Source organism: Hyperolius riggenbachi, chromosome 6, assembly GCF_040937935.1.
Source record: "Hyperolius riggenbachi isolate aHypRig1 chromosome 6, aHypRig1.pri, whole genome shotgun sequence".
Classification (NCBI taxonomy): Eukaryota; Metazoa; Chordata; class Amphibia; order Anura; family Hyperoliidae; genus Hyperolius; species Hyperolius riggenbachi.
The window spans coordinates 366,170,224-366,186,514 of NC_090651.1; the positions used below are offsets into that span (position 1 = coordinate 366,170,224).

Consider the following 16,291-nt stretch of genomic DNA (forward strand, 5'->3'; position numbering starts at 1 on the left):
AGTTTCAAAGTCCCACTGCACAATGTTACTGTGACTACTACTCACTCAGTGCACCTCCCAGCGCTCCTCCGGCTCCGGACACAACATTGCCTTTTACACAACAAAAATTATATAAAGGTTAAAACACAAAATCAGGCTGCAAATGCATAAAACAGTTCTTAGCAGATCTAGCCTCATCCTTTCCTGACCTTATATTATATGGGATATTTTTTCAGCATACAGAAAATGAAAAAGAAAGTCAAAGTTGTACAGTAGTTTATTTTAATCCATACATAAAGTGAATTCTGTTAGCCAAATAATAGCGCTGTACACATCTTTTTAGTGCTTAATGTAAAAAAAAAATCTTTACATTTTATGTTCAGCCATTTGTGAATTGGGTAAAACAGACTATCAGCTGTTGCCTTAGTTCTCAGTGGTGATCGAGATTGTAACCCTGGTGGGTGCTATCTTGCTTGCCATCTCCCCCCCCCCCCCCCCCCCACTCCCCCTTCTTTTCTCTTTTTCTCTTTCTTTTCTCTTCTTTACTGTTTATGCTCTACTGTACAATTCATATTCCACTTAATTATATAGTGATACAATATTGTTATAGTACAGTTTGAGTGTACATGTCTGCTATTTAACTGTATACCTCGATGCTTGACCATGTCATTATTGGTTTTTTAATGTTACGACTTTTGTATTTTGGCTTGGCCATTTTATATGTAATATTGTACATGTCACTTTAAGAAGGTAACCATGCCCATTGTGGGCGGGCACCTGATTATTTAAACTTGTGAGGAACCTGTACATGCTAGCTATGATTAAGGAGCCTTTCAGAGCTCCGATACGCGTTAGCTTCTTGTGTGTTCACTGATGTGCTAATAAAGGAAGATACTTTTTATGCCCACCCATGGTGCAGCGGGATATCCTTTCTTTTTGACTGAAAAAATCTGTTGGGAGCACAGTGGAATGCCTGTGTTTTAAATGTATACAAAAAATAGTAAGCTACAAAAAGGGTTGCAATTATGTATTACCTTGTGTAGAGATTCTTTTAAGAATTTGCCATTTTTGCAACAAAAACAGAGGTTTTACTTTCAGGATGATATTACTTTGAGGACCCTTAGTTTATGCATTTTCAGCACATAGACTGAGCAAAAAAGTACAAAAAGTGAGGTGGAGATCAACACTTGGCTACACCATGTCTTTGGCCAGTAGTTTGGACATTCGGGAAGAGAAGATTTTAGTAGAGGGAGAGAGTATTAAATGTTGGACACTGAATCCAAAGGGTCAATAAAGGGCAAGTATTGGCTATGGTTAGGAGTAACAGGGGTGTAACTAGAAATCAATGGGCCTCCTCTGCAAAACTTTGGATGGGCCCCCCTCCCCCTTGCTTTTTTGCACAGGCACTGAGAACCAATGTTATTCAATTGACTATTGCATGCTTAAATGTGTTTTCCCATGCAGATAAAAACAGACAGCAGTGAAGCCCTACATGCATTTTCTCTATCAATTACATCAGCTTCTGGGACAATTGTGCATGTTTTCACACATACAGACCCACATGATGAGCAGAACACATATACAGAAAACCAACAGACAAGTGTGCTCCCAGCCTCAGCTTATTACACTCATTCTGTCCATCTCCGAGAGAGTAGAACTAGCTATGTAGACTTCTCTAGCATCACTACAGTACAGAGCACTTGGGGAGGGGTAGAGAGGCTGAGGTCTGGGAGCTATACACACTGAATAGGGACTGTCTACAAAACTTTGTAAGATTCATAGTTAAGTGGCTTCTGGGCCCCCCTGCGGCTGCATCCCTTGCAGGGTCTATTGCCACGCCCCTTACCGCAGAAGGCTAAGGCTAAGCGTAGATATAGAGATAAGATTGGTTATAGAAAGCAGATTGTGTGTGTGTGTGTGCCATCTGGTGTGTGTGTGTGTGTGTGTGTGTTGTGTGGTGTGTGGTGTGTGTGTGTGTGTGTGTGTGTGTGTGTGTGTGTGTGTGTGCCATCTGCGGTGTGTGTGTGTGTGTGTGTGCCATCTGCGGTGTGTGTGTGTGTGTGTGTGTGTGTGTGCCATCTGCGGTGTGTGTGTGTGTGTGTGTGCCATCTGCGGTGTGTGTGTGTGTGTGTGTGTGTGTGTGCCATCTGCGGTGTGTGTGTGTGTGTGTGTGTGTGTGTGTGTGTGTGTGTGTGTGTGTGTGTGTGTGTGTGCCATCTGCGGTGTGTGTGTGTGTGTGTGTGTGCCATCTGCGGTGTGTGTGTGTGTGTGTGTGTGCCATCTGCGGTGTGTGTGTGTGTGTTTTGGTAAGGTATATCATTGCAGGATTTGTTTTTCAATTAGTGTAGTGAGCAGGATAGTCCTTTGATTTTCCTGAGTGCTCTGGGGCAGAAGGCTGCATGAAATAACGTCTAGGCTACACATCACAGGGAAGGCAGGGCTACATGCTACATGCCAGTATACAGCATTGCATAGCTATATGAATTGTTTCCTGAAATGTATCCTGAATATTTTGTTATGTTCTGCTTCCAAAATTACAGGTTTATCTTTAAGTAATCAATGAGTCATAAGTGCCAAAAATTCCAATTAAAACAGCTTTAAGAAGATGAAACCAAAAAACCTAACTGTCCTGAACTGAATCCACATCTATTCTATCTGGAGAAATATTTTTTTTTTTAAAGTTTGATTTGGACAAGCTTAAAATGGGAATAAACGAAAGATAATAATTACCTGCAGTATTAACGAGGTTACCTAGAAGACCTGTAAAATGAGAATCTTCTGTAATCATTTGTCTTTATACTAACAGCAAATGATATAAAAAAGTGCCACTCAACCATAATACTAGAACCGAAGTGGGGGGGGGGGTTTCTAGTATGAAAAACATGTTAAAGCGCGTGGTAAAAAGTGCGTGTTTCTGTGCGCTTCTTTAAAGCACGTTTTGCTTACTGTAGCAGCAGCAGTTGTCAATAAAACTTTGTTTTTGTATGTAAATGTATGCTTCTATGCGCTAAAAAAGTGCACCCATTCACTTGCATTGATGTGCGCTTTACAGCTCAGCACACAGAAATGCATGCAACACTATGTTTTTGTAGTGCCTTATGCCTCATTCACACCAGTGCGCTTCTGTCCGCTTTTTTTCAGTAACATATATCCGTAATGTGCTGAAAAAAAGCGGACAGAAGCGAACAAAGTGTGAATGTGTCCTAAAGCAAGATTTGCTATTCTAGTGAGGTTATGAACAGAAGGAATTGCCACAGTCAAGGGCAAGCTACGAGTGAGGACCTGCGCCAGCATGAAACATGTCAGCCACTACCTGATGTTTGATTGCACTTTGGTTATTGGTAAAAACACTTAAAAAGACTCAAGTGTGAGTCTTGTGTTCAAAAGTGACCAGCCTGCAAATCCTACAGAGGCATGTTGTGGGGCCTGCAGGCTCTTGTGTTCCCTGCACTTGGGTCACTTCACTGAATGTTCTTAATGTAAATCTAAAGTGGCACAAAGAAATTGAGTTAGGTGTTTACCTATGTAGAGGGAAGGATCCAGATCCCATAGAGCCGTCTCAGCCCATGCTCAGTGCCATTGTTTCAGTGCTGGGCCTCGGTGAAAATCTTCAACAAGTTTGGTCGAATACATCTTTGGCCCTCCTCAGACAGTCTTCATAAATACTCAGATCTGTGAGTATTTTTAAAGATGAGAAGCTCTGTACTGTGTGATGAGCGATCTGTGCTAGGATACTCACATTATGGGTGCGCCGTCTTTGGAAGTTCATGGGGATGCGACTACTTTCAAAGCATGCTGAGGAGTCCCAAAGTTGCCTGACTTCACTGGCAGACAGCGTAAGAACAAGTGGACTTAGTGAAGACCTAGAAGGCTCTACGGGATCCGTAGCCTTCCCTCTCCATAGGTAAGCGTCTACCTCTTTTTTTAGTGCCTCTTCAGACTTACTTTAAAGGTCTTGATTTCATTCCTTAGCAGCCAAATCCCACCATCTGCTCAGCAATCGTCTCCTGTCCATTGATGCTCAATTGCTGAACTGTTTGGTATAGGGATGGCTTAGCACTGGTGTGGAGTAGGGATAGTCAGTGAGATGCTATTAACACTGATTTATGCAGCCTGGAAATAGATCAATCAAATGTAACAGCTGAACCATTTGATTGATCCATTTCCAAGCTGAATACATTTGCATAAACTTGCATACAGTATCTGATGTATTGGTTTTGAAAATTTTCCAGTTTCATCAACTCAGAATCTTTACCATCTTACTGACCATCCCTAGTATATGGAGGAAGGAGTTTTCCTAACCTAAGAAAGTCAGTCCTGTAGCTGCTGGATTGGCTTTGCCTATTTTCCAATGTCATGCTATTAGTATGCAAATCCATGATGTTTGCAACTCACTGATCATCTTTAATCTTACTGTAATGTTAGCTTTAAATTAAGCATGGAAATTACCTCCAGCTCCTGAAAGTAAACCTCCTCCAAGACCTGCAAATAAAAACATAAAAAATATTATATTTTGGAGTGATTAACTAATGAAATTTCACTATTTACTTCATACAAAACATGGTTTAAAAATGTACAGCTGATTTGAGGATTTCATGGGATTCTGCGGGAGGGTGTATGTTCCTAAAATAAACTCCAGACAGAACTTTTGAAACAAAGTTATACCATCTACTGAGGATCTGTTTCTGTATGCAGTGGCATAACAATAGGCCCTGCAGCCCCTGCTCCCGTTGGGGGGCCCACCCCCCCTGCTTCCATTGGGGGGCCCGCCCCCCCCTGGGGTCCACTCAGGGCCATTTTGTGGGGGCCGGAGGGGTGGCAGCATGAGGGGAAAGCCTTGGCCACAGTCAGCTGGGAGAGGGGAAGTTCCCCCCCGTTTTGTGGGGGCTGGAGGGGTGGCAGCATGAGGGGAAAGCCTTGGCCACAGTCGGCGGGGAGAGGGGAAGTTCCCCCCCTCTCCCTCACCTCGGGGCTCTCCCCTCCAGCTAGTTACAGTGTGTGGGCAGCGGGCAGCGGCAGGCAGATACATACCTTCTTCCGTGCGTTCCATCGCAGACTCCTCGCTCTAGCGGCTGACGTCACTTCACTTTCAGAAGTGACGTCAGCCGCTAGAGCGAGGAGTCTGCGATGGAACGCACGGAAGAAGGTATGTATCTGCCCACCGCTGCCCACTGCCCACACACTGTAACTAGCTGGAGGGGAGCGCAGAGGGGAGAGCCCCGAGGTGAGGGAGAGGGGGGGAACTTCCCCTCTCCCCACCGACTGTGGCCAAGGCTTTCCCCTCATGCTGCCACCCCTCCAGCCCCCACAAAACGACCACGAGCCGGCCCCAGGGGGGGGGCCCGCTCTGAAATTCTGCAGGGGGGCCCGGTGGGGCCTAGTTGCGCCCCTGTCTGTATGTGTTTACTTTGGCTAGGTCTCACTCTCTTACCCTCTCTAATCTTATTGGTAAAATTGGGAGAGTTTTTCCAACCAAAGTACAGAAAACATTTTCATACTGCTGTCTGTGTTTCCAGACTCCCTATCGTGCTACTAGGAACAGGAAGTGAGGAAAATCTCTACAACTGTAACACAGACTGCAAAAAGAACACAGATTTGAATCCATGTTATGCCAACTGAGAAAACAATTCTGAAATTTAGCTATAAGGAATGTGTGGTCCAGAGTATGTAGAGAGGACTACAGTAACTATTTTTCGTTACAGACTGTGCAACCACATGTTGCAGCAGCAACAATTGGTTTTACCATTGTTTATGACAAACCTTCTCATGTTGTTCAGACCTTTTACATTTTGGACCAGAGTAAGCACTCCCCTGATGGGCATGCTTACTAGCCAGGACTTTGTTCACACCCACTGCCCATGCACATCACTGTATACATGTTACATCAAAAGGTGATACATTCCAAAAAATCTATGTATCCCCTTTTGTTGATGCATGTATATAGCTGTGTGCTTTAACAACTTGTCAGCATACAGGATTCAAGTCAGATGAAGACAGAATAGGCAAAAGCTTACTTTTTTTTAAGTTAGCTAATAAATTGTATCATCCTGAATACAAACTTCTTGGCTTACACCTCAGAATGGAAGCAACAGCGCACCAAGCACAGGACAGATTGCTAGACAAGGAGACATGGTGAAATGGAGACTTCTGTGGTTTGATAACCAAAGGTAATGGATCTTTGTTTGGTTTATGATGATTGATGTAAATTTGCTTGGAATAATGATGTTTGTAGGGGGTGTGTCTATACAGTTACAAGGGTTTTTAAGTTTGTTTTCTACATCACTGACGCTGTTACCATCTTGAAAGAAAATAAAGCAGAGGGACGCCAAGAGCCCCAATAGTGCAATGTGTCTTGGGGACAACAAAATAAATGAAAAGTTGAATTTATACTTACAAACCAGGGTTACCAATAGGCAACCACTGTATAGGCAGGTGGGGAGAACAATCCTGACCCCACTCAGGAATAAAAAGACGCTCTCTGTAGACAGGAAAATAGGGTAATAACCCTCCACCCAGGGTGGACTCAATGTAGTGTACAAGATACAGAGGCGCCAAAAGAATAAAAGGTAATTAAATGAACTTAAAAAACCAACTGGTTAAACAGAGGAGGCAGCGGTGGTCTTACCCTCTCCAAACAGACACAGGCAAGGACTGCGATTCAGACAGTCAACATATTATTCGGAACTCCAAAAAACAATGCAACGCGTTTCACGGGCCATACATCCCGCTTCCTCAGGCAAAATACAGTAGGAGTCACAGCATCTGTATTATATCAGCGAGCTCGGCGCCTCAGTTTAACCACCGCTGCCTCCTCTGTTTAACCAGTTGGTTTTTTTAAGTTCATTTAATTACCTTCTATTCTTTTGGCGCCTCTGTATCTTGTACGCTGTTACTATCTGTATTGTGCCTTGACAAAGGAACCCCGCAAGGCCCCGAAACGATTGTTGGCTTAATGGTCAGATGATGTGTTTGGTGAAACAATAAATTAAAAATCCTGAACAGTGGTGTGCGGACTTTTCTTACTATTTTAAGGATTTCCACTGGCAACCCTCATTTATTGCCATTGGTGTGCAAACTTATGATCTTTCTTTTTTCCCCCTTAAAGGATACCACAACTGACATGTGGCATAATGAGATAGACATGGGTATGTACAGTGCCTAGCACACAAATAACTATGCTGTGTTCCTTTTTTTCTTTCTCTGCCTGAAATAGTTAAATATCAGGTATGTAAGTGGCTGACTCAGTCCTGACTCAGACAGGAAGTAACTACAGTGTGACCCTCACTGATAAGAATTTCCCCCTTTTTTATCTCTTTCTTGCTCTCAGAAGCCATTTTCTTCTAGGAAAGTGTTTTATAGTTGGAATTTCTTATCAGTGAAGGTCACACTGTAGCCACTTCCTGTCTGAGTCAGGACTGAGTCAGCAACTTACATACCTGATATTTACCTCTTTCAGGCAGAGAAAGAAAAAAAGGAACACAGCATAGTTATTTGTGTGCTAGGCACTGTACATACCCATGTCTATCTCATTATGCCACATGTCAGTTGTGGTATCCTTTATGCAGGGAACCACATGTAAGTGTGAATGAGCCCATTGATTAGCATTTTTTTTTTTTGCTCTTACTCAGCGTAATTGGGGGAACTTTTTCTAAGACGTAGCAATATTTTATATTGCATAAATTAAGCCTAAAATTTACCTCCGGGGGGGGCGTGGCCAGCCATGAGCGTGTGAGGACGTGTTCTCTCACAGCTCTCCCGGCTCAAGGCTGAATCCTGGCTTTATACTGCCCACAACTACCCGATCTGCTGCCGCTTCGTATCCTCGGATACAGGAGACCTCCCTCGCCCACCAGATGCCAAAATACGGGCCACCAGCGCCCGCAACGGCCGCGGAAAAGCTGGCAAAGTACGCCCGCGGTGAGCGGCAAGATGGCGCCGGGCAGACATGCTGGGAGTAGAGAGACGCCACGATCCCGGAAAACCAGCCGCCCACACAGACCTGCTCCAGCGATGCGGAGGACGGGGAACTCCCTGCAGAGGCTGGTAAGCTCCATACCGCAGCTCCCCCAAAAGAACACAGGCAGAACACCCAGCCCAAAGCCCGCAGCCAAGGTAATCCAGAAAGGGAGGAGAGGGGGGAAGGAGGAGGATCAGAGCCCATAGAGCCCACCAGAGCTGAACTTTTAGCTGCCATACAAAACATGCAGCTCTCCCTCACTACTAGGCTGGATACAATACAGACAGAACTATCTTTTGTTAAAGCTGACTACAAAAAGCTCAAGGAGAGAACCATTGAAGCAGAGCATAGAATAAGTGATCTGGAGGACGTAGTGACTCCTATTAGAGCTACGCAATCATCCATAACTAAAACCTCCACTGAACACTCACTTAAACTTGATGACCTTGAGAATCGTTCCAGAAGATCTAATCTGCGATTCGTGGGCATTCCGGAAAAATCTGAGGGCTCCTCCCCTGAAAACTTTCTTGAAACCTGGATACAGAATGCCATCCCTAACCTTGTCCTGTCCAATACTTTTAGCATTGAACGCGCACACAGAGTGCCTGGAGGCCCGCCTAAACCAGGCGCAACCCCAAGGCCCATGCTGGCTAAACTGCTTAACTACAGGGATAAGGTGGAAATTCTTAGGAAGGCCAGGGATGCCCCGGAGCTACAGATAAATGGAACTGCAGTCTCTATCTACCAAGACTTTTCCTCGGAAGTCCAAAAATTACGAGCCAACTTTAATGCAGTGAAATCCGGCCTGAGAGCCCAGCAAATCCCATATAGCATGCTCTTTCCAGCCAAGCTACGAGTGCAACATAATGGGAAGTTTCATTTCTTCCCGACTCCTTCAGATGCGGTGTCATGGATGGAGGAACAGGGCATTGATGTCCCAGTAATCAAACCACGCTCTAAGAAATGATTTCTTCTGCCTGTTTTCTATCGCTACCTTGCCGGCTACTAGCCTTGAGTGGATGCATCTTCTTCTTCCATATGGCTTTTATGACTTGACACTGCTAAGCATTAATAATTCCAATTGCTCTACCATCTACCAGTGCATGTTTTTATGTTTGGGGAGACTACTCCTGAGCTTTTTTTGTTTTCTTTCCCCCCTCTTATTATACTCTTGTAACATCACTGCTGTCAAGACACATGAGGTGACATTTGTTCGGCGGCTCCACTGTCGAGCTCTCCTGTTATGCTTACCTATTCATTGTCTAACCCATATTTTTATTATAGGTGATGATGATACTTGGCATTATTACTTATGCTGCTGTGTGATTTGAAGGGTAAAATGCATTGATTCTATATCGGGATCATTTGACCTGGGAGGGGGGCCTTGCCTGCAGCACTGATCTTTCTTCTCTTAAGCTTTAATACATAATTGCAGGAGAGGCTTTTCCTCTACCCCTGTAACTATACTTGCTCCATTTAAAGCCCTTGGGCGCCATCTACTGATCACAACTAGATATACTTTAAATAATCATTTTCTAACCATTGATAGCCATCACTTCCACCTTCTATTCTATACATATAGGTCCGATTTGACCTAATTTAAATCATGATCAGTCTCCCTTCGTGGTCGCTGCTGTAGGGTGGGCTCCCCTTGTTTGGTTAATAAGTTTGAAACAGTTCTATGTTTAAGTGTAAAACTATTCACGTTTGTGGATATGACTGTTGCCTTGAGCCGGGACACATGTGCTGTCCCTATAGTCCCTCTTTTTACTTTTATATCGTTTAGGGAATAGAAATCCTTTGTGGTTTAATACAGGGGATGGGGAGGGTTTGGGGTTATAGTGGGTTTTATGTGGGTGAAATTCCAGTTTACATTAACATGACTAAGACAATCCAGTGCAGAATATGTGACATAAGGAACTACAATGTTCAGAACTTCCTGACTAATTTCTTAATTTTACAGTATGACACACATTAAGGTGGTCTCCTGGAACGTGAGGGGGCTAAACAACTCTATCAAGAGACGCCTGGTTCTAGACTATCTGCGAAAGCTATCCCCCCAGGTTGTTTGTCTGCAGGAGACGCATCTTGTAGGCTCTAAAGCATTTTTACTTAAAAAACCCTGGGTGGCCTCATATTACCTAGCTCATTACTCATCATTCTCCAGGGGTACTGCAATCCTTGTTGCTAAATCGTTCCCAGGACAAATTTCAAACATTAAGACTGATCCGAATGGTAATTTTGTTATCCTGAAATGTACAGTTGAGAATAGATCATTTATAGTGGCCTCTATTTACATCCCACCACCCTTTAATGTGCAAACCCTTGAGCGCGTCTCCTCTAGGCTACATGATCTGATGGATGGCCCTCTCATGCTCCTAGGAGACTATAACGCTGTTTTGGATCCTTTATTAGATAGAATGAATGGCACCGGTAGATCATATCCACAACTACTGAACTGGCTACGTCAGTATGACTTAAGGGACGTCTGGAGATGGAAATTTCCAGATGATAAAGAATTCTCCTGTTACTCTGACTCATTTAAGACTATGTCACGCATCGATATGTGTATGGGGTCCAAGGACCTCTTGCCCATGGTGGAATCGATTACATATTTGGCGCACGGGATTTCAGACCATTCTCCTTTGGTGTGTGAGCTGTTCCTTCCCGGGGGCAGGGTACCATCCCTGTGGAGAATGGGAGCGTGCTGGCTGGAAGATGAGGAGGTGCTTGAGGAATGCCAGACAGAAATGACACATTACTGGCGTACTAATGAAGGTACGGTTGATCCACTGATTTGTTGGGATGCGGGCAAGGCGGTTCTTAGGGGCTCGTTCAGGGCTGCGCTGTCCAGAATCCGGCAGAATGATGTAGCTTCGCAACAATACTGTGAAAAAGAATCCAATCAGGCTAAAATCCAATTAATTCAGTCCCCGACCCGGGAAAATTATGCTCTCTGGGAAGCGGCCCGTAGAAAATTAGAATTAAAACTATTAGATAGGACAAAAAGGAAAGATTTAATTCATAGACAGAGATATTTTGAATACGGGAATAAATGTAGTAAACTCCTGACATACCTACTTAAATCTGATACAGAGTCACTAGCAATCCCAAGAATCACAGACAGCACCGGGACAATCTGCACCACATCTGAGTCAATAGCTAATACATTCACCACATATTATACCATGCTTTATTCCTCAAAGCTGAATGATACCGATCCCAGGCTTCGAGAGTTCCTAGATAATCTGGACCTCCCATCCTTATCGATGGAGGCCAGTCTGGAACTGGACTCCCCTATTTCCTCTGATGAAATAACTTTAGCCATCTCATCTTTTAAAGCTAATAAGGCACCGGGGCCGGACGGCATCCCAGCCGAATGGTACATGAAAAATAAAACGGTAACTGTCCCACACCTTACTAAATTGTTTCATTATATGTTTGAGACTGGATCACTTCCGGAGTCCATGGGTGAGGCTCTAATAACTCTTATTCTAAAACCTGGTAAGGATCCAACCTCTTGCGATGCATATCGCCCGATCTCTCTAATGAATACAGATACTAAAATTCTCACTAAAATCCTCGCAAATAGACTTAATAAACATATAGACAGTATTATACATCCTGATCAGACTGGGTTTATGCCCGGTAGATGTATCAGACTAAATATTAGACGACTCATGACTAATATCCAATACCCTCACGCAAACGCGGGGACTAGAGTGATTCTATCACTCGATGCTAATAAAGCCTTCGATTCAATTGAGTGGTCCTACCTTATGGCCGTCCTAGAGAGGTTTGGGTTTGGCCCTGGGTTCCGGATGTGGTTCAGTATTCTCTATAGCTCACCAACAGCTAAAATAAGAGTTAACTCCAGTATATCCCAGGCTTTTAATATTAAGCGTGGCACGCGGCAGGGATGCCCACTTTCGCCCCTGCTGTTTGCTATTGCAGTTGAGCCCCTGGCCCAGGCTATACGGCTGTCTGATTCGGTGCGGGGTCTGCGGGTGGACCGGGTTGAAGAACGTATATCTCTGTATGCAGATGACATGCTGGTGTACCTTGCAGACCCTGCGTCGTCCCTGGATGCCGTGCTAGACATTTATGACAAATTCGGATCCATGTCCGGTTTGACAATAAACTGGTCCAAGTCAGCTCTTTTCCCCTTAGACACCTTTGACCACCAAATAATTACTCCTAGATCCCACCTACAAATCACTGATAAATTCAAATATCTGGGAATTTGGGTGCAGCGCCCTTTAAATACCTTCTTTGCAGCTAACATGCAACCAACCCTGGATTCTATTGAGGCCCGACTTAAAAAATGGATACCTTTGCCACTTAATCTATGTGGTAGAGTATGCATTGTTAAAATGATAGTCGCCCCTAAACTTTTATATCTTTTGCAGATGGCTCCAGACGTGATTCCACGGGCGGTCTTTAAACACATTGACTCGATAGTTGTGTCTTTTATATGGTCAAACTCCGTCCCTAGAATTGCCCTATCTACCTTGCAACTGCCGACCTCCCAGGGAGGCCTTGCGGTACCCAATTTTTTTCTATACTATTTGGCAACACAACTCATACCTATCAGTTATTGGATTAGTGACCACAGACAGGACTCCTCGCTGGCACTTGAGGCAGACGTAGCTAGCTCTTATGAAGCACTGTGTGGAGCCATTTATAGATATTCTATTCCAAATTTGGACGCGGGTACCTCACTTATCCAGAACACAATTAAAATCTATAAGACCACTCGTAAGCTTCTGAACGAGCCCCTGGACCCAATCTCTCCTAGTTCGCCTCTGTGGCATAATCAGAACCTCCCAGAACTCCTCAGTGTGCCTGACCCTTGCTTCTGGACAAAGTATGGTATTAAATACCTGCACCAGCTTTTTTCCGATGGTATTTTTAAGAATTTTTTACAATTCCGTGAGGAATTTGGCATACCTAGACAAGCCCAGTTCAGGTATTTTCAACTTCGACATGCAATAAGTGCCCAGACTGGTCTACACAATGTCGATCTAGTACCCTCAGGAGTGGAATCTCTACTTCTGCAAAAGGACAGAACTAAGCAAATATCTAGGTACTATAACTTTGTACTGACATCCCGTAACACACCTAAAGTTGTATCTGTCCGGATGCGATGGTCGGGCACAGGAACTGATTTTAGCAAGGAGGACTGGGTAGTTTTTGAAGAATCCTATCATAAGTCGGTTATTGCTGCGCATGACAAACTAATTAATCTGAAATGGTTCCACCAGGCCTATATGTCTCCAGCACGCCTCAGTAAAATGAGCCCCTTACACAACGGCCTTTGCTTTAAATGCAGGCAGAGACAGGCAGATTTCCTCCACTGTGTCTGGTTTTGCCCGCAGGTAAATAGCTACTGGAAGTCCGTAGCCCACTTTCTCCGAGACACCTTAGACCTACCAGAAGTCTTTAATTTTAAAACTTGTATGCTAGGTGTACTGACAGACATACCATGTAGTCGGAGAGAAGCCACACTTATTCAGATTCTGTTTTACTATGTAAGAAAATCTCTGGTTCTACAATGGAAACATAATAGGGTGCCTAGCCTGCATGACTGGAAGAGACTGGTAAATCAAGCTTTACCCCTCTATAAATTAACATATCAGTCAAGACATCAACCCCGTAAATTTGACAAAATCTGGTCTAAATGGGTCGACTCCTCAGACACAACCATTCCCAACCTAGATATCACTGTCTCAGTCCAGGATACCGCCCTATAAACGCCAATCTACTCAGATCTATTATATACTAGGAGTTCTCTGCTTGTTGTCCCTTGAATCAAACTTTGCCTACTATGCTACATGTACTTGTATTTTCCTCAACTATGCACTAATGTCGGATTTATATGCACTCATTCATTGATTAATCATGAAACTGTCATTTTTAGTCAATTAACTGACTCTGGAATGTAACCCACTATGGTTAATTTTTATGTTCTGTTTTTGTTTGTCTATGCTCCTTTTTGGGAGATGTTTGTATGTTTAAAATCTTCAATAAAAAATCTCTTATAAAAAAAAAAATTTACCTCCACCACCTGATGCTTCACCTCCTAGACCTGAAAGGTAAAGCAATACGAGAATGTAATACCCCCCAGAGATTTATCAGTGTAATATATTAGGAGCCTTTAAAAAAAAGCCACAGTGAATGGCTGTCTGTGGCAATGCAAGAAATATCAAAAACTTTTTGTATTACAAAAACTAAGTGCCTACACATGATCACATGATTCCAATGTAAATATTTACTTTACTAATTATACCAATTGTTGTTAGGCAATATTCTTCTCTACATGTGGTAAAACAGAAGCCAGAATAGTATAAATAAATAAAAATATAATAACAGCAATACTTTTTGCTATTCTGCTTACATGCATCTCTAAAGAGTTTAGTCAAAGTGGTTTGTTTTGTTTTTTAAATTGTTCTTTTGTATAAAGTAAGTATGAAAATGTCCAGCACCTCCTGAAGCTCCACCTCCCAGGTTCATGGAAAGTCCACCTCCCAGACCTGCAAATTGAAAACGAAACATCTAATCAGTGTTGGCAGTAGCCATTGGTTTTACTGGTGTTCATGACAAAACTTCTCATGTTGTTCAACCCCTTTGAATTTTGTATTGGAGAAAGCACCTCCCCAACGAATATGCTTACTAGCTAGGACTTTGTCCACACCTACTATTCATGCTCCAGGCTGAATGGCTGTGAACAAGTTAGATGGAGTGGCTGGACCTATCAGAACACTGGCCAGCCCACAATGCCCCACCTAGTGATGTTATTTGCTCCATTCGTGCCACTGGGTTTCACAGTGGCCTGACCAATACTAAGGCACAGCTTCCCTCAGTGTCCCAGCACACTGATTGGCCTTAAACTTTCAGACAGAGCCAGCCAGGGTGTGAATGCATGGTGCGCACCGATTGGTTTACACCTCAGAATGGAAGCAACAGTGCGTCAAGAGCAGGACAGGCTGCTGGACAAGGAGACATGGTGAAATGGAGAATGCTGTGGTGTGTGAACCGGAGGTATTGGATTTTTTTATTGGTTTATGATGATGAATAATGGCTATTTGCTGGGCATAATAATATTTGCAGGGGCTTTGTCTATACTCTCACAAAGGTTTTTTATGTCTATGTTGTACTGTGGTTGTTACTATCTGTACTGTGCCTTGACAAAGTGGACCCAGCAAGGCCCAGAAAATGTTTACGGTCCGATGATGTGTTTGGTGATGGAACAATACATTGTAGTTCCTGAACACTGGTGTGCAGACTTTTCTTACTGTTATAAGGATTTCCACTTTCTACCGGTCCTGAATCCGCCATCTATTGCCATTGGGGTGTGACCCTTTTTCCCCACATGCCGGGTGTAATGATCCGCTTAGCTGGCTGCACAGGCAGACAGCTGTTTGACCATTCCTCTAGTCTGTGGGCTGCAGGTCTCTGAAAGAGAAATCCTCTCTTTCCTTTGCAAGTTTCTGATCTGCTCTGCTGCTGAGGAATTTGCATACATTGGTTATGCAAATCACCCAGCTAACTCTTTTGTAGGCGGGCAGTATAAAGAGCTATGTTTCCCAGAGTCCTTTGCTGGTCATCCTTCATGGTTTGTTGAAACACTCCTAGAGTGTCAGCCCTGCTATTGCTTGTTAAAGTTATCTTAGAGTAATTCTTGGGACTGCACTAGGCAGCTTCCCTAGTGCAGTTAGCTTGCTATCTGTTTTGTCTGTATTGCCTCTCTGTTGCGATTGTCCTGTCACCAACGGTGGTTGTCAGGAAATCGTTCTGTCTGTCTGGGGTGCTAACCACAGCAGCGGTCGCTACTGGTAGCCCCTTCTGTTAATCTGTCTGTCTTGTTTGGAAGGCACTAGCCTCTAGCGGTAGTGGCTGTGGATCCTTCTGATCTTTGTTCTTGTAATGTAAGCTGGAGCAGCGGTTGCTCCCTGCTATCTCATCTGTCTGTCGTGCTTGGATCACACTAGCCCCTAGTGGTAGCGGCTGTGGATCCTTCTGATCTGCTTTCTTGTTCCTGAGCTCGGATCGCACTCCCTCTGATGGAAAGAGCAGTGGATCTTTCCTCTCGTATTCCTGTTTTCCGTTTGTCTGTCTTGTCTGATACGAACGCTTGCTGTAGGCTCGGTGAGGTAACCGTTAAGCAAGCGCTCGCGTTCTATGTTTCGTGTTTGTCTGTCGGTGGTTAGTTAGGCGTGCTTGTCTCTGTTGCCCTAACGTGCGAAGATCGCGCTGTAAATGCGTTTGCTGTTGCGAATGAGTGCGGTGTTCGCGTTTAGCTAGCGTTTGTTATTTTCGTTATTTTCTCATTGTCGTTTGCTGTGCCTTTGCTAC

The 16,291-nt window shown here is 43.9% G+C and overlaps 1 protein-coding gene across 50 annotated transcripts in view; it reads right to left on the reverse strand.

Annotated features, from left to right (window-relative positions):
* LOC137521919 (fibroin heavy chain-like) overlaps positions 1 to 16,291 on the reverse strand; it is a 387,111-nt gene that overhangs the window by 32,277 nt on the left and 338,543 nt on the right. For 48 of the 50 annotated variants that reach the window (XM_068241809.1, XM_068241813.1, XM_068241800.1 and 45 more), the window contains 5 exons: positions 14,422 to 14,469; positions 13,995 to 14,024; positions 4,429 to 4,461; positions 2,710 to 2,739; positions 46 to 90 (listed from right to left, as the gene is read on the reverse strand). In XM_068241809.1, coding sequence (XP_068097910.1) covers positions 46 to 90; positions 2,710 to 2,739; positions 4,429 to 4,461; positions 13,995 to 14,024; positions 14,422 to 14,469 — 186 coding nt within the window. The remainder of the gene's footprint in view (positions 1 to 45; positions 91 to 2,709; positions 2,740 to 4,428; positions 4,462 to 13,994; positions 14,025 to 14,421; positions 14,470 to 16,291) is intronic. The other 2 variants (XM_068241808.1, XM_068241834.1) reach the window with 2 other exon arrangements.